Raw genomic sequence first — 23276 nt, 5'->3', positions numbered from 1 at the left:
TCCTAACTCAGCATATTCTATGATTCTATAGTCCAAAAAAAAAGAAAAGATAATTTTCAGAAGTTGGAATTTTAATTTATCATCTACTTGCAATTATGGATATATCAATGTAGTTTCCATTGTTGGTACTTAGCAAAAATTAACTGTATTTTTCATGTAATTGGAGTGATTGAAATCCCCTTGAATACTCTGTGTAACTTTCAAAGATTTTTTTTTAATTTTTAGATCTCTGAACATCTGCAAATGTGCATATTTTATGTAGATTTCAGCAAGTAAAAACGCCCTTCCATTTCATGTTTTACAGCTAGTGCTTTTTGTTCACATATGCATATGTGCATACACATGACTTTTATAATATGGAAGTCAACCTCAAAAATTACAAAATACTTGTATTCCTGTTTCACAGTACATGAAACAGATACTGCATTGTTATACGCTGGAGCAGAATCACATAAAGAGGTGTTATGTGATTTATGAAATATAAACTGATGCACTATTACTCACAAATGTGTAGGTACTAAACCAATTCCTGTTGCTGTAGTTCATATATACATGTGTCACAGATTAAGCTATGGACTAGAAGTAATTGATTCTCAGAAATGACCACTAATGTGTTAGATGAGAGCCTGAATAACTTAATTGATTTTTCTTTGTGATCTGTGATGATCTTTGTCTAACCTTAGCAGTTGACAAAATCCTGTTTTTTTCCTTCTCTGCCATATTTGATTCTTTCTATGCCACCACTTGAAATAATAGTCCTTTGTTTACTTTTGAGTTTTACCCACACAGTTAAACCTCTCAATGGATTTCTACTTCTATCTGCTAAATCATGCCTTAAAAAGTTGAATACCTGTAGGTTTTATCATAATTAATTCATGAACTCCCTTCTGTGCATACAAAAGTACACAGTGTTGTAAGTTTTTGCCACTCTTTTGTGGTACTTGCTTTAAAAATGATAAAATAATCTATTAATTTCAATAGTTCTAGAATGAACCTATGTTGTGTTATTTTCACTGGTAATCATGAAAACACAGTTTCTTAGCTTTTGAATGCATAACATTTTTAGAAACTTTACTGTATCCAATTTAAATTTTTTCTGCTGCTTTAATATAGATTATTATTTATTTTGAAAAATAATTTTTATTTCATATCCATTATAGTAGTAGGTAAATTTAATGTTATATCCCCTTTTAAAATGGTGGGATTTAAGGACTAGGGCAGTTCGTTGATGTGAACAGCTTTCTTCTCCACTTTTTAAATATTTGAGTAGTTTTGGATTCCAGATGTGAAATACACTTCAATCATGTAGAATTTCATAACTTTTTCAGGATTTTATTTCTTTTTCATTACCATGTGTTATTCCAGGATTTAATTATTTTGGCTTCATGAGAGAATGATATATAAAGAAAGGTGGTACTGAAAAATCCATCTATATATATTAAAACTATTAACAGAGATTGCTTGAGCAATCTGAGGGAGGCTGGCCCAGATCACCCACTGTGGTTGCTTCCAACCTAACCAATTCTGTGATTAATATTGGAAAATATGAAGCTAGATTGTCCTGAGTTCTTGTGATGTGACAAAAGGTGTGTTCTTCAGTGATAACATTTTTACCAGCCCGTGTGCATCTTGAACTTTCTTAGTCTGAGTTGACTTTGAGAATGGTGTGTGATTTTTTTTTTAAATACAAAATCCATCCTAAATACAACATTGTTTTCTGAGAACCTTTCAATATTGGTACAATTGTATTAATTGTGGGAAATATCTTAAATATATATGTAAAATAGCAAGCTTGGGAGCCTTTTACTACAGCATCAAAATATTTGGCTTTTGGGTTTTATCTGGCATTCATTTAAAATGCTTATCATGCTTGACATGTGCCCAATATTTTTGTTTCCTTTTCCAGGAGAAAGGTTGAAATCATGCATACTCACAGTCTTTTCACACTTCTGGGAGAAAGGTTGATGCTGCACACAAATACAGTGACCGTTACAACATATAACACACTTTATGAGGTACACATTGTTAAATGTAATGATTGTTGTTTCTGCTGTAAAAAGCATGACTTAAAATATCTGTGCTCTATAACGTCCTAATACTCAAGTCTCTTGAGAAAAACTTTAGAAATTTTGAGAAAGTTTTTCTTGGTTCACAATGTATTTTGTCATATTTTAGATAGTTTTATTAACAATGTCATCATTTTTACATAGGCTCTATAAAACTTCCCACTTCTGATGGAAGAGATCCTGGTCCTTAGGGTGTTCATCACTTTTTTACAAAAAAAACCCCACCACCAAAAAAAAAAAAAAAACAAAACCAAAAAAACCCACCACACAACAATAAAAAAAAACCCAAAACAAAAACCAAAACACAAAAAAAACCCCACAAACAAAAAAAACCCAAAATACAAACAAAACCAAAAAAAAAAAAAAAAAACCCCAAAACAAACAAAAACCAAAACACAAAAAAAAAACAAACCACAAACAAAAAAAAACCAAAATACAAACAAAACCAAACAACCAAAAAAACCCCAAACAAACAAACAAAAAAACCCCACAAAACCCCCAAACCAAAACCACAACAGATACTGCAGACCTCCAATTGCTCATACTTCTCTATTGTTTAGAGAGTTCATTTCCATTGAAATGGAAAGTGCTGAAGTCAGAGATGCCTCTATTTTCTTTTTCATGTCACTCAATTTACTTTTACAAAATTTTGAAGAGTGCTGTTTTTTCTTTTTAACCATGCCAAATGATAACTGACACAGCCACTTTTATGTAGGAGATACAGTTTGAGGTGGATAAGTATGATCCCAAAGCATTCAGCTGTTCTACAAGGTTCTTGTAGAAGCTTCAGTTTTGATGATGAGCAATTTTGTAAAAGCAAAATATCAAGAACATCAAAGTGGTTGAAACCCATGTCTTCATACCTACAGACATATAAAGCTCATGTCCTATCTTCAATTATTACTAAAATAGTGACTTAGAACAGAATCTCTTGCAATTTCTGAAAAAATCTTATGCACTAAAAAGGTTTTTAGTGGTTTTTTTTAGTCACAGAAAGATTTAATGACTAGTTGCTCAAGGTAGGCTCCAGAAAAGAAAAAAGAGACTAGAGGAGTGCTTGGTTTTCAGGGTTCTAAGTGTGAGTAATATAGAAAATTATTCTCCTATGATTGTAAAAACCTAAATGTCATCTATTTGCCAGTGACTTAGAGCTAAGTTCTTTTTTATTGTACATTACCTTTTATGGTTTGGCCACTTGAGCCTCAGAGTCTAGCTCCTGCATTCAGTTTTCTGAAATCTTCCATGATTGGTATTCTCAGAAAATGCATAACTCATTGACAGAATCTAAGTTCTCATGGCGCTCAGGCACAGGAGTTCCATAGGCATTTACATTTGAAAAAATAGAGGAAAGGAATAAAAGGGGGTTAAGTGGTCTAAGTACTGAAGGTTTGCTAAGAAACTGATGCTAAGGAACAGATTTTTCCATATTCTCTCATATAAAGCAAGGGCATATTTGCATTCTATTTTAAATTTCAATGTATGAAGACCTATTCTAAGATTTTGTGTTTATGACTGACATTAGCTTGATTATTTTTTAATGAGAAAGCTAAAGTCCTTTAAAATAAATATTGCTAGTGAAATTACTCAAGAAATACATTTACTTGAATGTAACTTTTCTAATTCTCTTTACTACTTCTTTTTACTGAGAATTTCGTGTTGATATCATTGAATTTTTAGCTTGTTCTTAAAAATAAAGTTGCATACACACATCCAGTGACAGGTATCCCAGTGTGAAAGGTTTGCAGTGTTGCCTCAATACAGATTAATTAGGTTGTCAGGTACAATTCAAGCAACAGGAGAATGTTCTGTCTTCCTCATTATGTGAAGACCCAGGATTATTCCTATGGAATGCTGACTCTGACTCTTACTCTTTACTAGCTGGAGGAAACTAAACTCAGTTTTAAAAATTATTCAGTTTGGTTTTGATAAAACATGTGAGAATAATCATTGATGTATGTAGCTTGTGAAAGATATTTTGATGTGTGAATGTATAAAAATATGAGAAATCTGAATGGAATGTCTTTAAAATACTTTATTGTATATTTAGGTAACGAGCGCAGAGTTTAGCTAATCAGCTACAATGCAACCATGAAAATCTTTATCCCTGCATAGAGAAATTGCTTTATTCTGTTTTTCAAGATTTAAAATATTTTACCTAATTTTTTTATATCACATTGCATGTGGCCATGGTAAATGTTCTTAACAAATTTTCAAATGAACAAAGAAATATTGTACTGTTTGATTAAAAGTGGTAAAAGGAAGTTAATATTCTGTTTCAGATTTTGACAGAACAAGTATGCACCCAAGTTGTTCATAAACCACATCCAGAGCCAGATTCAACAGTGAAAATTCAGAATCCAAGTAAGGACCATATATTATGTTTGTTTGATAAGTGTGTCACCTCGAGATTTTTTTAAATGATGGTTCAGAAAGTAAGAACAATTCATTCATGTATCTTAGATACATATGGGTTGCAGTTACCTCTTACATTAATGGCTGTTATGAACTATTTCTTTTTTTAGACATTGGTAAAGTGCTTTACATAACTAATTTATTCTTTCAAAGTGATTCTTAAGGTGGTGGCAACACTGTTAAAAAACTCCACGCCAAGTGCAGAGCTGATGGAAGTTCGACGTTTGTTCTTATCTGATATGATAAAACTCTTTAGTAATAGCCGTGAAAACAGAAGGTACGTCCATACAAATAGTACTTTTTTCCTCATTGATTTCTGGGTAATGGCTATTTGTTATACTCTGTTTTAGAGTTATAATCTGTTATACTGAGTTTTAGAGTCTGTAACAAATTCAATTATTAAATTTTTAATTTATTAAAATTAAATAATTTATTAAAATTTTAAACTAATTTAATACATTTTTGGTAATATTTCTTATTTCAGTAACCAACCCTAGATTCTTCTCTCTAGTATATTTTAATTATTTTTTCATACTGAACTATTTTTAAGTTTATTCCTAACATTGGAATGATGTTAAAAAATTAAGTTCTTCCCATCTTAGCCATTGTAATGTTAAAATAAAGAAGCTTTGTTTGGATATATTTTGAACTAATTATTTCACTTTAGATGTTTACTTCAGTGTTCAGTGTGGCAGGACTGGATGTTTTCTCTGGGATACATTAATCCTAAGAACTCTGAAGAGCAGAAGATCACAGAGATGGTTTACAACATTTTCCGTATTCTCTTGTACCATGCAATAAAATATGAATGGGGAGGCTGGAGAGTGTGGGTGGATACTCTTTCTATAGCCCATTCCAAGGTAAGAAACAGCTCATAGATGTTTTTTTAGACACTGGTAACACCCAAAGGCAGTAGCAATGTAGCAATAGAAGATGTAAAGTGGTTTAGTGCCATCTGGTGGCTCTCACTACTCATGTCAAGGTGGCTTTTTTTATTGTCAAACACTTAGTGAGTAAGCTGTACTTAATATGTTCCTAAAAATCTTGCTTCATTTTGCCCAATTCTTCTAGCATATATTTATCCACATAATCTGATCTTTTATTTTTAAGGTCACATACGAAGCTCACAAGGAATATCTAGCAAAAATGTATGAAGAGTATCAAAGGCAAGAGGAGGAAAACATAAAAAAGGGGAAGAAGGGGAATGTGAGCACCATCTCAGGTCTTTCGTCTCAGACAACGGGAGCAAAAGGTGGAATGGAAATCCGAGAGATAGAAGATCTTTCACAAAGTCAAAGCCCAGAAAGTGAAACAGATTACCCCGTCAATACAGATACAAGGGACTTGCTCATGGCTACAAAGGTGTCAGATGATGTGCTTGGAACTGCTGAGAGACCTGGAGGAGGAGGAGTGCATGTGGAAGTTCATGACCTTTTAGTTGATATAAAAGCTGAAAAAGTAGAAGCTACTGAAGTAAAACTTGATGATATGGATTTGTCACCAGAGACACTGGGAACTGGAGAAAATGGTGCACTGGTAGAAGTGGAATCTCTTCTAGATAATGTGTATAGTGCAGCTGTTGAGAAGCTCCAAAACAATGTTCATGGAAGTGTGGGTATTATTAAGAAGAATGAGGAAAAAGATAATGGTCCATTAATAACTCTGGCTGATGAGAAAGATGAACCTTCTACTAACAATACCTCATTTCTCTTTGATAAAATACCTAGTCAGGAGGAGAAACTCCTTCCTGAACTTTCAAGTAATCACATTGCCATTCCAAATGTGCAAGAGACACAGATGCATCTCGGTGTAAATGATGATTTGGGATTGCTTGCACATATGACAGGTAATGTAGATATAACTTGTGCTTCAAGTATAATAGAGGACAAAGAGTTCAAGATTCACACCACTTCAGATGGAATGAATAGCATTTCTGAGAGGGAGTTGTCTTCATCATCTAAAGGATTAGAATATGCTGAAATGACTGCCACAACTCTTGAGACAGAGTCTTCTGGTAGCAAAACTGTACCTAATGTTGATGCAGGAAGTATAATATCAGATACAGAAAGATCTGATGATGGTAAGGAGGCAGGGAAGGAGATACGGAAGATCCAGACAACTACTACAACCCAGGTAAATTTCAAGTAGCTGTGTGCATGTCTAATGTAATCACTGATCATTGCTGAGGGGGAGATTAATACTATGAGATCTGAGAGATATTTGAAGTACATTTTTTAATTACAGAAAAATGTACATCTTCCAGGCCCATTTTCTTTGGAAATGCCATAATGTGAAATTTTTCATTACTGTATAGAAAATATATATTGCATATACTAGTTAAATAACATTATTTCCTACTAAAATCAATGATAAATTACAATTAATTGGTTTAAATACGTGGACATTAATCTTTCTTTTAAGTAATGTTTTTAAGCAGAATTATCAACTGAGCAACTAGCAGAAATTCTTCTTCTAATCTCTTCTTTGGGTTCATAGCACCACACCACCACTAAGTTGTCCATGGTTAAATAGTTTTTCTTAAAATGAAATTAACTGTAATTAAAAATTTCAAGTAGTTATTAAATAAAAAATAAATGGAGAATTATTGTTTTCTTGAATAATGAGAAATTTTATTTTAGCATGTATTCAGTGGAGCTGGTGGTTGGAGTTTTGATTGCTGTAGGTATGGTAACTGCCTCGTTAGGTTTATCTGCTTGAGACCACTCAAAACACTGAAAATTACTTCAAGACCAGCCACCTAACTGGAGATACTTACATATTCCATGCTTGTTTATGCAGTGGCAATGCACATCAAAGCCCGTTCTTGGGCTTTGATACAGTATTTTTGGCTAGATAAAAGCTCCTCTGTTATGTTAAAATTATTATACCATTGTTGCTGCTGGCATGAGGGTTACCTGCAGTTGTACCAGGAGAATGTATTTGACTGGAGTTGCTAACCTCAAATTCTCTAAAAACAGCTCTACAATCTTCTCCCTGCCTTATCAGTAGAAAGTAACTCTCTTTTATTCAAATGGACTGAAAGAAAGCAAGCAAATTGTGTGACAGAGATGGGAACTACTTCTTACTCCTAAGAGTTAATGCCTTTATTAATAATAGATCAAATATTAAATTCATATATATATCATGAATATATCAAATTCACTCTTTCCTATGTTCCTAACTGGAAAAAAAAAAAAAGAAGGAAAATACAATTGAAAGCACTATGCAGAAATTCATGTGAAAAATAAACATTTTAGATAAGTCTAAGAGAAAAAAGTAATTTAAAGATAACCTTAATAAAAACATAGTAAATGCAAGCAACTGTAATAATTTTAGTGCCAAGAGGTCAAATTATATAAAGGAAACCTTTTCTGCTCTCATAATACTGGCTATAGGAGATCAAGATGGACTAAATAAACAAGAAGCTTTTCAGCTCAACTCCAGTGCTATACCCATTTTTACATTGCTAAAACAATTTTGTGAAGTTCTCTTTTGTTTGTAAATTGGCAAAATGGGATTTGGGGGACTAGATGTAATTCTCTAATGATCTTGCTAGAAAGACCAGATAAATAAATTGGTTTTCAAAAATGAGGAGCTGTCCAAAAATATTTATGCCTTAAAGCCACCACTATGTAGTTTGTCCATGTTTATTGGTCCAAAATATAGTTGTTACATATAAAAATCTCGTCACTGACCTTGGATGGACTACATTTGGTCTTTTCTGTAAGACTTCAATTGAAGACTCTGAGAGTAAAAGCTTGGTGATTAGCTGAAAAGAGGGCCAGCCACACTCCCCCTCAGCACTGATGGATTTGACTTGGAGCAGCTCATTACTGAAGGATTCTGCCTGCCTTGGAACATCAATGTGGTTTGTGGCCGCATTGCTTTATCCTGTCCTTTCTCAGATTCTGCATTGCGTTCAAAAAAACACTGAATAAAGTTAACATCATTTTTTAACCTCTCTTGTTGATGTAGGCAATACAGGGTCGATCTGTCACCCAGCAAGACCGGGATTTACGGGTTGACTTGGGATTTCGAGGAATGCCAATGACGGAAGAGCAGAGACGACAGTTTAGTCCAGGTCCACGCACAACGATGTTTCGTATTCCAGAGTTTAAATGGTCTCCCATGCACCAGCGGCTCCTGACAGACTTGCTTTTTGCACTAGAAACAGATGTACATGTTTGGAGAAGGTGGGTCTTAGTTTCTTCTTTAACTCCTGATCTGTGTTGCCATCAATAAGGAAAAATTAGGCATGTTGGAGAGGGATGTTACTGGGATGGTGGGGAGAAAAAGAGCTGGTGTTAACTGCAGTGCCTCTCCGTATCTTCTACCTTCTCTTTTTTACCCCTCCCCAGCCTGGAACAGCTTGATTTCACAGGTAGTAATTCCTGTTTTCTTGAGGAGTTGTATAAATCCTGAATACCTAAACAAACTGAGCTGCTCTTCCAACTTATACTTAGCATTAGAATCTACTGCCCCTGTTCCAGACAGGATGACTTCTGCTAATGGCCACCTTCCTAAATGATCAATTAAAAGAGCTTCTCTACCTGCAAGGTGTATAAATAAAACTTCTTTCCTATAGAATTTTCTAAGGAAACACTTCATTGACAAATTTTCTTTTGCATGCCGGCTCCTGGTTGGGTTTAGTCTTGGTGATCATATAATATTTTATGACAGCAATGTGATTTCCTAGTGTTTTTGTACATTTTGTACATGTTAATAGAGGTACTCTGTAGCTACAATATAAGGGAGACAATTGACGCTAATTTCCACTACAGAATAGTTAATGTTCACAAAATGTGAGCATAGTTTTGTCAAAGGAACAATTTATACTGCATTTAATTTCCAGTTTGGTGAAATACTGTTTGTTCTGTGATACTCACGTGGAAATAGACAATTTTGATATTTTGCTTTTGGCAAAGTATATGGGATGTGTTCAGATAATACTTGAAAGTTAAAGTTCAGATTGTGTATTTTCAGTAGATGCCTTTAATTTTTGTTTGCTATCTGACAACAAATGTTGCTTTGGGAAAAGACCATACTTAGAGTACTCCTCAATATTTTCACATGGGGGTTTTTATGTTTTTGGGTAGTGGTTGTTTCATGGGACAATTGCTCACCAATTAGGGGTCGCTGAGATTACAAGCATCTGTGGCTTGTGAAGCTATTATTAATGCTAGTTTTATTATCAGTTAACAAAGTTGATATTAAATCAAGTTATGGCTATGTTACTGAGTTTCTCCTTTAAAAGAGTAGCAGGTGTTATCATTAGATGTTATCAAGGGTGCTTCAAAAGGCACTGCTGCAGCTTGGTGAAGTCAATATTAAGTTGCTTTCAGGCTGCAGAAACAACTCCATTGCCTTCAGCAGAACTGCCTGTGAAGTAAAGTACTGGTTGATAGGAATAAAAGATTAGAAGATGTTCTTCTCAGCTGAGTATTTGAACATAATCCTGTGCAGGAAGTAAAGTACTGGTTGATAGGAATAAAAGATTAGAAGATGTTCTTAGCTGAGCATTTGAACGTAATCCTGTGCAAAAAGAGATAGCAATCAATTTGTTCATTAAACTAGCCTTGTTGATATTTTTAGACAATTTACATGCAAAGATTTGTAGAACAAATTTTTCTTTTTTATCAAAGGAACATTCACAGTATGGTTGCAAAGAATATATTTATCCAAAATTTATTTTAACTGTTAATTTTTAATGCTTCTTTTCTTCTGTCCTTGCAGCCACTCCACAAAGTCAGTGATGGACTTTGTCAATAGCAATGAAAATATTATTTTTGTACACAACACAATCCACCTCATCTCCCAAATGGTAGACAATATTATTATTGCTTGTGGAGGAATTTTACCATTGCTGTCAGCAGCCACATCCCCAACTGTAAGTACAATATTCCCACCTAGTGGTCATATTAGAAATTGTTGTTAATAATGCAAACTACTATTTTCAGCTGACTCTTCTTCTTTAGGGACTCCTGTCCCCTTTCTGCTAATTCCTTCAAAAATTTAAATTTATAATCAAACTGTTAAACCTTGATATACAGAATGTTAATAACATTTTACATTTGAAATGCTTATTTTATCAGAGAAGTAGTACTTAGTAGGAATAATATTTCATAGTTATTTAATATTTCATTTAAAGGGATGACCATTAGGATAATGATTCTTGCAACAAAACAGCATGCTTTATGATGTCTACTCATTGATATTCATAAACCTTTTTTGCATGGCCATTATTAGTTTGCATGCCAAATGAGACCAGAAGTCATCCCCTGTCTACTCTGTTTACTTCTTCCTTCAGTAGGTCCTTTCTCTGCCTTTTTTTGTTTCTTTTTAATCTTGTACTGAAAATAACTGATATTTTATCTCCTCAAAATTGTGACTTCTTAGCAGATTAAAGCTCAGGCAGGCAGAATATCATCAGTAAAAACGGAGAAATGTTTTATAAATATTACATTATTGACGAGAGTAAATGTGTTATTTGAATGAGATGCCTTGTCTGTGCATTTAATGTCTGTGACTATTTCTTCCATACTAAATGTCTTCTTGAGCATCCTGTAAAAATTATCTGTAGTTAATACAGGGCTTTGAAAGGGGAGACAATGAGATCTAGAAAGGACAAAGAGATTCCTCAGAAATAATATAGGTAATAGGCACTGGAAACTGCAAATGTGGTTTAAAATGTGCAGTAAAAGCACAAATATTTTTTCTAGCCATTCAGCAATTGAGATTACTTTTTCTTTACTGTTACTTCTAGTTTAAGACCCCTTTTTCGAAGATTTTATATGAATGGTATGAATGCATGGGCTGGCAATTTGCTAAACATTAATGTAATTTTCAGACAGACAATACAATTTTTGATGCTGTCTCTGTTTTCACTAAATTCTTCTAAATTTTTTCACCAAACACTATTTTCCAGTGTTAACTGGAAAAATATTTACTATAAGCAAAAGTGAAAAACTGCAATTATTGTCTGTAGTTGGGAGAATAACGTTAAGGTCCTGATTTTGCAAGTTCTTTATTGTAAATATTGACAAGTATGAGTGAGTACACACTGAGCCATCTTGAAACACAGGCTCCACTAGCTTTCTTTTAAGGACATTGGGGGATATTTTTTTAAAGTAAACATTTTAGGTGTCATTTGAAAATTATGGTGCTTTGATGTCTTTTATATAAAAAATATAAAACAGGCAGAACATTAATTAAGCTGCAGTTCCAATGAATGCCCTTTGTGGGTTTTAATTCTTGTCCTGGTGTATGATACTGCAGAACCATGCTATGGAATAATAATTTTGAAGTTGTCCATTTCCATCTATTTATTTTGGATAATAAATATATATGTGTGTGTGTGCATGTCTCTATAGATAGTTACTTGACACAGCTTTAATAGTTACAGATCCATTTCCTAAAATATTGTGTATCAATACTGTCTTTCCCAGTAGCAGTGATTTTTATGCACTGATACAAAAGACTACATTTTCAAATTTGCTTATTATGTGCGCATCTATCCACTATGTGGGGACTGTGTGTATTACTTGAATGCTTAATTTTACCATCTGTCTAGGTCAGTAAAATAAAAATAAATTGTGAAATAAAGTAATTCACTTAAAGTTTGGTTTCTAGCTTCAAATTGAATGAATCCTACTGTGTCAAACTTAAAAAAAAGGCTTCTTCCTGCCTATTCAACTCCATTCCTGTTCCTCATTGCCCATCTACAAAGGTTAAAAGAAAGGTGGATTTATTCATCACTGTGACAGATAAGAAGAGTGCAGCCCATCCTCCCTCCTTAGAATTAGGTGCTCTCCCTCAGTCTTGTTCTGAATCACAGTTTCGAAGGGAGCAGATGCCCTGCTGGGCATCAGACCACTTGTGAGTATCCATCATGTGGTGAATGAAAATAAGTTTTGTACTGATTCTCAGGCTTCTAATGCTTGTGCATCCTTGAACTGCTGTGGAGAGGTGGATAGATTGCTGGTTCAGAATATATTTCTTCTCAGCCTTGAAAGGGCAAAGCAGGCCACTGAAAGCAATCAGTTACAAAAGGCTGTCTCACCCTCCTCCTTCCAGAAGCTGCTAATGGGAAGAGAGAAGAGATTTGAAACTGGAAGATTGATATGACATCTCCACTGCATAAAAACACTTACAGCAGGCCTGCTACTGGCCACTCTGCCAGAATAACTCTTAAAGGGGGAAAGGATCTGTAAGCTTTCTCCTTCATGACTCAAAGACCCACAGAATCACAGAATGGCTGAAGCTGGAAAGGGGACAGAGGAGGTCGTCTGGTCCAACACCCATGCTCAAGCAGGGCTGTCTACACCCAGTTGTCCAGTATTGTCTTATACTATCTCTGAGGATGGAGATTCTATCGCCTCTGTGCACAGTTTGTGTCAGTGCTCAGTCAGCCTCACCATGGAAAAGTGTTTCTTGATTTCCATGTGGAACCTACTGGGTTATAATTTATTACATTAATGAATAATTTTCTATCCACAAGGTACAGAGTTCAAATTTTGTGTTGCACCTCCTGAATCCCTCCCAGCCCCAACCATTCTGTCAGTCTGTGTAGTTCTGTAATTGAAACTGGGCATGGTAATAGTAGTCCTCTCAAGCCATGTTGCACTTCTCTTCCAAAAGGAAGCTGTTCACAGGCCACATAAGCTGCCTCACTGGGTCAGCCCAAGGGCCTGTCTGCTTTAGCATTCTGCCACCAACAGTGGCTGTTTGCAGCTTACATCAAAATGCAGAAGTCTGAGCAAGCATATTGATTGCTCTAATAACACTCTGTTTCAGCATTTAGGATTTTAACAACTAGAGATGGTGTTTGAGCTGTCATATTTAATAACCACTGAGGAATTCATCCTTCTTGACTTCATCTAATCTTTTTTGAAGCTACTTACGCTTTTAGCTTCCATAATATCCTATGGCATTGAGCCTGACAAAGCAATTATATAACCTTCGAAGCACTTCATGTCTTTGTTTTTCTTAAGCCTGCTTAAATGCATAAAGTCACTATGTGCTTTACTGTTTATACTATGAAAAGAGTGGTTAATCATGTCTTTATTCAGTTCCATATCCTGTGTGACTCTAGGATTGAGTCACATCTCCTGGTGTGCCTGTTTGAATCCACGCCATCTTCTTATTTGGTCTCTGATCCTCCATATCTCTGTTCTGTGGAGCTTTTCTGGGATGTCAACACTGTCACATTTTGTAGATCCTCTAGAACACATATATTCAATTTATCAACAACTGTGAGCTCATTTTTAGTTAATTTCTTCCTTCTTCACTTTCATGAATGATGATACTCCCATTGATGGTCTTTTGGGGCCCATATTGAAATTTTAAAGTAGTAGTTCTTGTTTCCTCTTAGTATATTTTATTTGTGGCATAGATAATGTATTTATATCCACTAACAAAAAATTAATCTACTTTTTGGTCTGGAATACTGAAACATGAAAGCAAAAAGAGTATAGAGCAGACAGTAAAGGTCATTCCACCCTTTAACTTTGGGATTATTGAAAAGCGATGGAATTCATGAAGAGATTAGGGCAAAATCTCAGTATTCACTTGAGGTACTTTCATGTGGCAGAGATTTCTATCCAATGGAGATCTACTCAACAGAAGCAAATTATTTAGATATCTCTGATGTAGACATCTACCAGATCCCTGTAGGGTCTGGCTGGAATGATTGTTAACCTCTTCAATCCATTTTCTTTTTATGAGATGCCTTGTTTTCTAATGGACAAAGATAGATAGAAGCACACAGTTCCTTTTTCAACTGTCTTACAGTCGTGCCTGTGCACAGTTCCTTTATTTCGGTGGATCAGTTGGAGTTCTAGCAAATCTGGGCCACTCATTCTTAAGCAGTCCTAAATTCTGCTGCAAAACTCTCTTCTCAACAATCTGATGTAGAGTTATCTGCTCCTACAGATATCCCACTGCCTCTGATTTTTATAAAGCAGTTCGCCTATTTCTTATTAGTAAAACAGATGTTGAATATTAGATGCTTGAATTAATTAAATGTATTTGAAGAAAAGAGCCAAGGATAAATTTAACAAAATGACTTTCAGAATGCCGGAGCAATTACGGTTTTAGTTTTGTTTGTTGGGGGTTATTTTGTTCTGTTTTGGTGGTTTTTTTTGTGCAACAGACTCTATATCAAGTTCCCTCCATTGCTAAAAAAAAAAAGTTGTACTATCACAGTTTCCTTAAAAAGATGAATGTTTGAAAAATCCCCCCATTTCAAAAATACTTTTCTTCCTTTGCATAGTTTTGATTTGGAGTGAAATGGCAATTCTTCTGGGCTGAGTGAAAGATTATTGCATGATTCCTTGCCTGCTATAGAATGGGCACTCTTAACTATAGAATTCCTTCACTATGGAACTCCTGTAAAAGAAATCTGCCTTTTATCTTGCAGAGTTTTTTTGTTTTCTTTTTGGTATGGTTTTGGATTTTTATTTGTTTGGTTGATTTTTAGTTTTTGGGGTTTTTTTTAAATCCAGACTAGGATGATCTGAATAGAAAACTTTAAATATAAATTAAAAACAAAAAGAAATGAGAATAAAATAAAAACTTGCATCTTTGGTGTAAACAAAACACTCAAAGATCTGTGGGTAACTCAAGAATCCAAAGAAGGTTATATACTTCTATGTCATGCAGGGCAAAGTTTACTGTAATTCACAATAATCTATTCCCACAATTTTTAATATTTCATTAAATTTCAGTTCTATACTACCTTTATCCTAAGGTCTGCACATGAACTTGCTTCAAATGCTGGTGTTTTTACAGTGTTGCCAGTGTATATATGAAACAATTTGAAATTGAAGCAGATATTAACAAAAAATATGAGCATGTTTTTGGTTTACAATATAATTTGGAGTGTCTTCTACTTTTTAATTCTGATGTCTAGTATATTAAATTGGGAATATTAGATAACTCTGCTACAATTATGGGGAAGTCATAAAATACAAAATACTATTACCTTTTATTTTCTCTTTTATGTTGGGGATGTCTTTGAGGCTTTCTAAAAATAACTGCAACCATAAGGAAGATATTAAGATGTTATGGAAGTGTGAAAAACAGGACCTATAAGAGAAAATGTTTACAGAAGATGCTTTCTGTTAATAGAAACTGGTTTACAGATAAAACATTTCGTGTACAAGCTAGTAATTTGAAGAAATCACTGCTTGCTGCAAGGATAGCAGCTGTGACAAGGATTTGAGGACATTGAGCAAGGCAAAAGACATTTGAGAAGTTTAAATATATGTGACAATACAGAACAAATTTCCAGACCCCTTGCAATCAGTTTGTTTTTCCACTTATTCTATGTCTATATTCAGCTTCTTACTTGCAAAATTCAAAATATCAGCTCTCAGATTGCGATCTGAGGGCTGCTGGTGTTATATGAACTGTCCACAAACTCCATTAATTAAACATTTAATGATGGCCTCATTAGGTCTGCGGATTAAAAGCTGAGATGTATTACCTGTGTATAGTGTTAGCATTATCATGTTCAGGACTCATGTGGTTCCACGGGTGCTGTGTGGTCTACAACAATTCTGAGCATCAAAAGTGGCAAAACTGATATCAAAATTGTCAGCCAGTAATTGAGAGATAATAGCCACAACTTAATTCCCCAACTGCATCCAGCAACAAAAAGATGAAGACACATTTAAAAAGTGGTTGAGCATTGTATTTTCTGCCCCAAGAGGGAAGAAAGTTGTTAATTTCAGATTGTTTTTCTTTTTGTTAGATTAGGTTTTTCCACTGTCTAAATTATATAAATGATAACTGACAGAATCAGAAGTTTCTTTCTATTTTTAAACAAAACCATTGAAAACTTCAGAATTAGTTCCTAGACCACTATGGTAATAGAGAGAGTGGTTCTACCTAAAACAAAACCATAAAAATTTAACACACATTTAATTGTGAATAGTGAAATTTGAAGGGCAACTCAGTCTGAGTGTCTTAGTCCTGATATTTTTTCCTGTGGTTCAAAAACGTTGTCATATCTAGTTTGACACTGGTTTAGGTTGAAGAAATCACACCCAAATGCAATATTGTAATAACCTGTTTGGAATGTATTCAAGGGAAGAGCATTATGCATGAAGAACCAGAGCATTGCTTGTTGTAATTCATATTTGTTTTTCCAAAGCATTTTAAACATATTTGCCTCCTCATAAAAGGATGAACTACTCTTTACTACATTTCAGTTGAATGGCTTGTAAAACACTCATATCTATATAATTAGTTAAAACATTACTTTTTTTTGCATTGCTTCATAAAATTGCTTTGGAAGAATCAGTGTTTACGTGAACTCTATAATAATGCAAGATTTAAAGTTTTCCTTGTGCATAGCTATCTTTGACAAGTCGTTACTTTCAAATGTTCATGCTGAGCTTAAATGTTTTGCTGTTTTAAATATAAATTAAACAAATGTATAATTCCAAGATACTAATTTGTTTCAATTTACCTTGTATTTTTTAGTTAACTTAAATAATTTTCTTTTTCTTTTATTGTTGTGATCTGTTGTCTGTTTTGTCTGTTGCATGTCCAGGGTTCTAAGGTTAGTATTGCTGCTGTAAGTTTCAGTTTTTTGCATTTTCAAAAATATCTTATTTTTTATCATTTGATATTATGGCTTTCTTTTACTATTATTATTCTTACTATACTTTTCCTGTAACATACGGTGGAATGTGACTAGGATTATATTAGGTGTAGTAACTAACTTTTCCTAGCATATTTCACTTAACAACCTAATGCATTGTCAATGATGGTGCTTGCTGTTGGCTCCTGGGCTGAACATAGTCAGGCCTGTGAGCTAATTTAAGTTATAAATGCAGTTGTCAGTAGAGAAACTCTTTATGTTCTGGATGTGTTCATTGTATGAAAGACTTTGTACTGCTCTTAAATTACACTGAGAAGTTATGGAATAGTGATCTGTTCACTTTTCAATGAGTTTTGGAGATACCACTATATAAAATATTGGTGATACTAGAAGACAGCTTGATCAATAATGGAATATATTTTAGACATGATTACAATACCAATGTGCAGTATTTAACAGGTAGAAATGATGGTAAGTTTAGTGCAAAAAAACTGTCATTCTTTTTTTTTTCTACATGTAACAGAATTTTAGGGAGATTTGCAAAAAAATAAATTCTTTTTAATTCAAAGTTTTCTAAAATGCACTATATCTCATATCCAGTGAATTTAATACATAACTTGCAAAAATAAAAAAGCAACAGATATTCTGAGAGGTTTAAGACTATGATTGGCACAATACAGTTGAGACTCGATAAAAATCGACATCAGGCACTCAATTGGCTGCAAGTGAGCCTGATGTTATTTCAAGCATGAGTTCAAAGTTCAAGTTTCCATAACCACATATGAGTTTTTCTAGCAGACTGTTATGGCTATAGATTTTTGCCAATATATTTTCTTTGGGTGAGTGCTTTCAAAAAATCTTCTTCCAGTCTGTTATAAAAACCCCAGCAACCTATTTTTCCAAAAGGTAGGAACGCAGCACAAACTAAACAGGGGAGCCCTGGCCAAAGAAGGTAGGAGACGGGCTCAAAATCTTTCTTCTGAGAGTTGTCATTTTATTATTTTTCTAATATTATTGGGCAGTTCAGACAGATGACAGCCCTTCCCAAATCACTCATATGACTGACATGCTATATCCTTAAGAGAAATTAAATGAAGGGCTATCTATCATTATAGTGACACATGCCACTTTGTATCTTTCATCTTTCAAAACAATTGTTTCTTTAATACTGTTTGGCACAGTTTGCACTTTTATAATTTTGGATGTAAAAATATTCTTCAAAGTAAGTCATGAATGTGGCTAATAATGTTTCAGGAGTATGGAAATAAACAAATTTTTTGTGTTCTGTATTTTTTATTTCCTTTAGAAGGAAATTACCTTAAGAGCACAAAATATATATATATTGTTTTAATAAATACTTCTAAACAAATTAATCAAAGTAGAGAAGCACAATGAAAGTACTTTTCAAAGGGACTAAACTGTGTGTTCAGAAAGTCTTGCAACTGGAAAGCTTGTTGACAATCAGTAAGAATCAGCCACTTTTAAACAAATTTAAAAATAGTCTTTAGGCGTACAATTCTGGATGCAGACAAGTGTCACACATCGCTGTTTTCAGTTTGCCTAGCTCCAGAGGTAAAAGTGTTTAAACAGATATTTTTTGTTTTGGATTAAGCTGTTTCCTCACTTATCTGCACTCTTAAATACCTGAAGGCATTTGAAAACACGATTCTAGACATCTAAGTGTCTTTTTTTGAGAAAAAAAAAATTTAGTTTTCAGAAATATTGAACTCATTCAGAAATTTTCTGCTGATTCCCGCTAAGGAGAGTCCAGCGTTAGGAAAGAAACAGCAACTCTCTGGGACATGTGAGCTGCATGCCATGTCGCTTGTCCCTTTTTACTTTCCCTCTGTTGTTGTCATGAGGTAGCAAACATAAACTCATGAATTTGATTCTGTTAGGATTCCATATGCTGTAAACATTGCAGGAGAAATCAAATAATGGAAACAGAGCTCAAAACTGTATGTTTTTTCCCACTCCACTCCTCACATTTGCTTATGTAAAAGAACATAAAGTAAAAGCTGTACACAGAGTAATTCCTTTAATCTGTTACCTGTTGGTGTAGCCTATGGAAGAACATAAGAATATGTTGCACATTTTTAAACCATGCATTGTTTTCTTATCTACCCTTTCTTTGTCTTTATGTTATTGCTAATAACTTTCTCATTTATATTAGACTTTTTCTCATCTATTACAGCATGTAAAGAATTTTCTTGCTCTTCATGCTGCCTTACTTTGAATTTCACTCACACTTATGTTAATGCTATCAGTAGGAGAATTTTATATAACTTTTCAATCTATCTGCCATTAAGCATAACAATTTAGATTTCTATGTGTATGTGCTGTCTTTATATTTCAGTTGTGTTCAAACTGTTTAATTCAATTATCTCCTTTTAAAGACTGAATTGGAAAATATTGAAGTGACACAAGGAATGTCGGCAGAGACAGCAGTAACGTTTCTCAGCCGTCTGATGGCAATGGTTGATGTACTAGTATTTGCCAGTTCTCTAAATTTTAGTGAGATTGAAGCTGAAAAAAACATGTCTTCTGGAGGTCTAATGCGACAGTGCCTAAGGCTTGGTAAGTCAACAGACAGGATGTATTAAATAGTTACTTACAGATCAATGAGTTGCAATGGATCAAATAGTGACATGTGCAGGAAAGGACCTTGTAGGTAGAGCTTGATGTGATAAAGTAAAAATCCCATTTATTATTTATTGATCTGATATGTTTTTAAGGCTAATTCAATTTAGTCATAAGAAAGACATGTCTGGAAATATTTTTCCTTATGTAGTTCAAGCTGTATATATTCAGGGAGAGTAAAAATATTAAATTTAAGTCAGTAAACGGATGATTATTTTTTTTTTCTAAAAGCTGCTTTACTACCTCCATATTGCAGTTTTTCTTATACAAGTCTCTGTGGATTTGTAGGATTCAATGGGCTATGTAAAAAAAAAAAGAGTGGGTTACTTGTGCAGACACTGTAGCTCTCAATATATTTTGCAACATCATGGCATTTATTTTCTCTGTTTACTGTTATTCATACCACTTGTTGTGATACTGATCATTTTACTGCTCCTGGTATAAAATTTATGAGTTATTCTCAATTCTCAATTTTTAATCAAATTTTCAATTACTGCCTACTAGTAATGAGTGCTAATTGGTGTTCTAAATTTAATATTGAAAAAATACTCTAATTTGTGGCATTTTCCTTTCTTCTTTTAGTTTGTTGTGTGGCTGTGAGGAACTGCTTAGAATGCCGGCAAAGGCAAAGAGAGAGAGTAAACAAGACGTCATTAATTGGTGGTAAAACGCAAGATGCTCTTCAGGGTGTAACAGCATCAGCAGCAACCAAGGTAACTGATGATTAAGTAACCAACAGCAATGATGGCAAGCCTGAAACATACTTTTTTAGGATCAGAAAATAATTTAACTGCCTTCTCAAATATTTGGCAAAAACTTAGGTTTTTGCTGTTAGCTGGTTTATGGTCAAAGTGTGTGAAGAGGCTTCTTTGAAAGATGAAAATCTCGATGCAGGAGTATGACTGTACCAATTCAAACCAGCTTTTGCACTCTTGCTTGGCCTACTTGAAAGAACAAGTCCCCTTACTCACATCTGCATTATATACCTGCATAATTTTTTTTTCCATCCGGTTACTCTCCACTTTTGAAAATCCTGAAATCCTGCAATCGCATCTCTGTTGGTGGGATATTTGAGTTCCAATAGCTTCAATGGACCTTTGAATGCACATTAGGCATCAGTATTTGCTATCTGCTTTCAGAAGTTATATTTTATTGGATATTCAGTTACCGCTTAGATTTTCCTGTCATTAATTCATTCTTCTTCTTCATTTTAATATATTTTTAACTTGCTCACAGCTTTAAGACTTTGGGGATACAGAAATAAAAATCTGAAATAATTTGGCAGTGGCCATGACTAAAATATAAGACATTGTGTGATGTAAAGGATTGCTTCTTTTTGCTATGATATTTTCATTACTTAATCAGGGGTTTTTTTCCTTTCTAAAGACGTTTTTAAATAGGTGTTACAAAGTTAGCTCCTTTCATAATATTATTTCACTAAATCTCACAAAGACATTACCTTTTTCAATATTGCTGTATTCAATGCAAGTAAACACACTAAAAGCAGACTTTCAGGTTTTCAGGCCTCACATTTAATACATTTTATTTTTTAAAGTAAGCATGTTATTCTATCTTTTTAAAATAGTAGCAGTATTTTATTTGTAGCCTGTAATAAGTCTCAGTAAAATTAACATTTATTTTTATATTTCTGTTCAGCATTTTCAAACATTAGAAATAATTTATTGTTCTGTTATGAAGAAACTATAATCTGAAACAAACTTTTGTGTGAAAATTATTATCTTAACTCTGTCTAGACATGCAGTGGTACCAAGCTTCTGGAAAGATGTCACAATTTACATATTACTGTCATTAAGAAAATAATTCAAAGCATCACTTTATTTCTAGCAACCTTATCTGAGTATTATGTGGAATATCATCTAAGATTGATGTAATAGCTAAAAAAATAAATGCTAAATTAAGGTTCTAACAGAAATGCTTTGATATTTTGAGGGGACCAAAAAATCTCACTACTTTTTATTTTTAGACTCCCCTTGAAAATGTCCCTGGAAATCTTTCTCCCATAAAAGACCCTGATAGGCTTCTTCAGGATGTTGATATTAATCGTCTACGAGCAGTGGTTTTCCGTGATGTGGTGAGTAATGTGTGCTGTAATTCTTTCTTCTGCAAAATCATAATTTATGTTTTGAAGGAGATTTTGATTGTACACAAATTAAAAATATCCTTCATGTGTTCATGTGTGGCACTTCATATATTATCTGCAAACTCTCTGCTTGTGACATTGTAACTGCCAGCCACCTTCTACACTTAAAAAATATATTGATTAAGCTGTTTGAGATTAGTAGTTAACTGTGTTTAACACTCAGGCTTAATCTTATACTGGCCAAATAAACACAGCCAAGATAAATCAGTTACAACATATGTTGATTAAAATTGCATTAGTAAAGGTGCTAACTATTTGTCCAACCAGGGCAGAAAGAAGAATTAGTACATATGTTACAGAAATGCAGCAAATCAGTTTGCAAACACAATTCTCACTTCTGCTGAACACATTTATGTATGTAAACATATATAAAAATGTTTTTCAGATTTTTCTGCAATGGCTTTTAGCACAAAGCTGCACCACAATATATTTGTTTTTGAGTGTAGTGCAATAGGAATTATTACTGTATGCCTGCAAGTTCATAGGTTACATTTAAATTCTCCAGCCTGAGTTCAAAGAGGCAATATTCTGTCACCTGTTATTTTCTTAACTAATGGAGAAAAGAATACAAGAAAGCATGTCTCTGGAACTTCTGTAAAATAAATTAATAAGAGATCTATTTATTTTAAGACATGCAAAAACATGCAACCAGGTTAAATAACACCAGAAAACATGGAAAACAAGCACTGGAACTGTAATAGAAAATACATATTTGTGAAATTGAGAAAAGATGAAACCACTATAGGAGTAGATAGAAACTAAAGTTTTAATTTTATCATGTTACGTATTACATGATAATAATAATAAAAGACATTTCAGTTGAATTGGAGCAATTTAATCTCAATCAGGATAAAATCTAAGCCATAGATGGCAGTTTCCATTGAACAGCAGATTATGTGGGATGAGAAGAAAAGAAGACAACAAAGTTATAGTGGTTCTGGCTTTCACTTAAATCAATCCTGGAAAACTAGGATTGCTGCTGACATCTCCTGTGGAAGGGGAAATCAGAATGCACAAGTTATTTCTGGAAGAAAAACAGGGGTACGTTCTCCCTGCTTTTATGTATTACCAGAAGCTGTTATGCCTGCTTATGCATCCAGCATCAGCTAAAGAAACATCAGTGAGTTTAGATTTCCCTCTCAGCAATTGTACCCCTTACCTCCTTCTGTCAGGGGCTATCACAATCTCATCCTTAGGACAGCAGAAGACAGTTGCCCTTGCTGCCAGGAAGCCTTTAAAGCACTCTCAGAGTAGAGTCAGGCCTCTGTTTTGAAAATCCATTTATTCCACAAACCCTGAGATTTGTTGTGTAGTTGGCAAATTACTTCCAAAATTCAGTACTTACTATGTGCTCTGTGTGTGTACTACTCCACTGAAAATCCACTCAGCC

General features: G+C 34.0%; 1 protein-coding gene across 10 annotated transcripts in view; it reads left to right on the top strand.

Annotated features, from left to right (window-relative positions):
- Positions 1-23276, top strand: part of NBEA (neurobeachin) — a 453154-nt gene that overhangs the window by 134698 nt on the left and 295180 nt on the right. For 5 of the 10 annotated variants that reach the window (XM_039696627.1, XM_039696623.1, XM_039696620.1 and 2 more), the window contains exons 18-28: positions 1907-2015; positions 4346-4427; positions 4632-4755; positions 5146-5338; positions 5589-6611; positions 8454-8671; positions 10212-10365; positions 17035-17058; positions 19482-19662; positions 20308-20438; positions 21710-21817. In XM_039696627.1, coding sequence (XP_039552561.1) covers positions 1907-2015; positions 4346-4427; positions 4632-4755; positions 5146-5338; positions 5589-6611; positions 8454-8671; positions 10212-10365; positions 17035-17058; positions 19482-19662; positions 20308-20438; positions 21710-21817 — 2347 coding nt within the window. The remainder of the gene's footprint in view (positions 1-1906; positions 2016-4345; positions 4428-4631; positions 4756-5145; positions 5339-5588; positions 6612-8453; positions 8672-10211; positions 10366-17034; positions 17059-19481; positions 19663-20307; positions 20439-21709; positions 21818-23276) is intronic. The other 5 variants (XM_039696621.1, XM_039696628.1, XM_039696626.1 and 2 more) reach the window with 2 other exon arrangements.

This window comes from Passer montanus, unplaced genomic scaffold, assembly GCF_014805655.1.
Source record: "Passer montanus isolate IOZ18808 unplaced genomic scaffold, ASM1480565v1 scaffold99, whole genome shotgun sequence".
Classification (NCBI taxonomy): domain Eukaryota; kingdom Metazoa; phylum Chordata; class Aves; order Passeriformes; family Passeridae; genus Passer; species Passer montanus.
The sequence above is the reverse complement of the archived record's forward strand: the minus strand, read 5'-3'. Positions and strand labels throughout refer to the sequence as shown.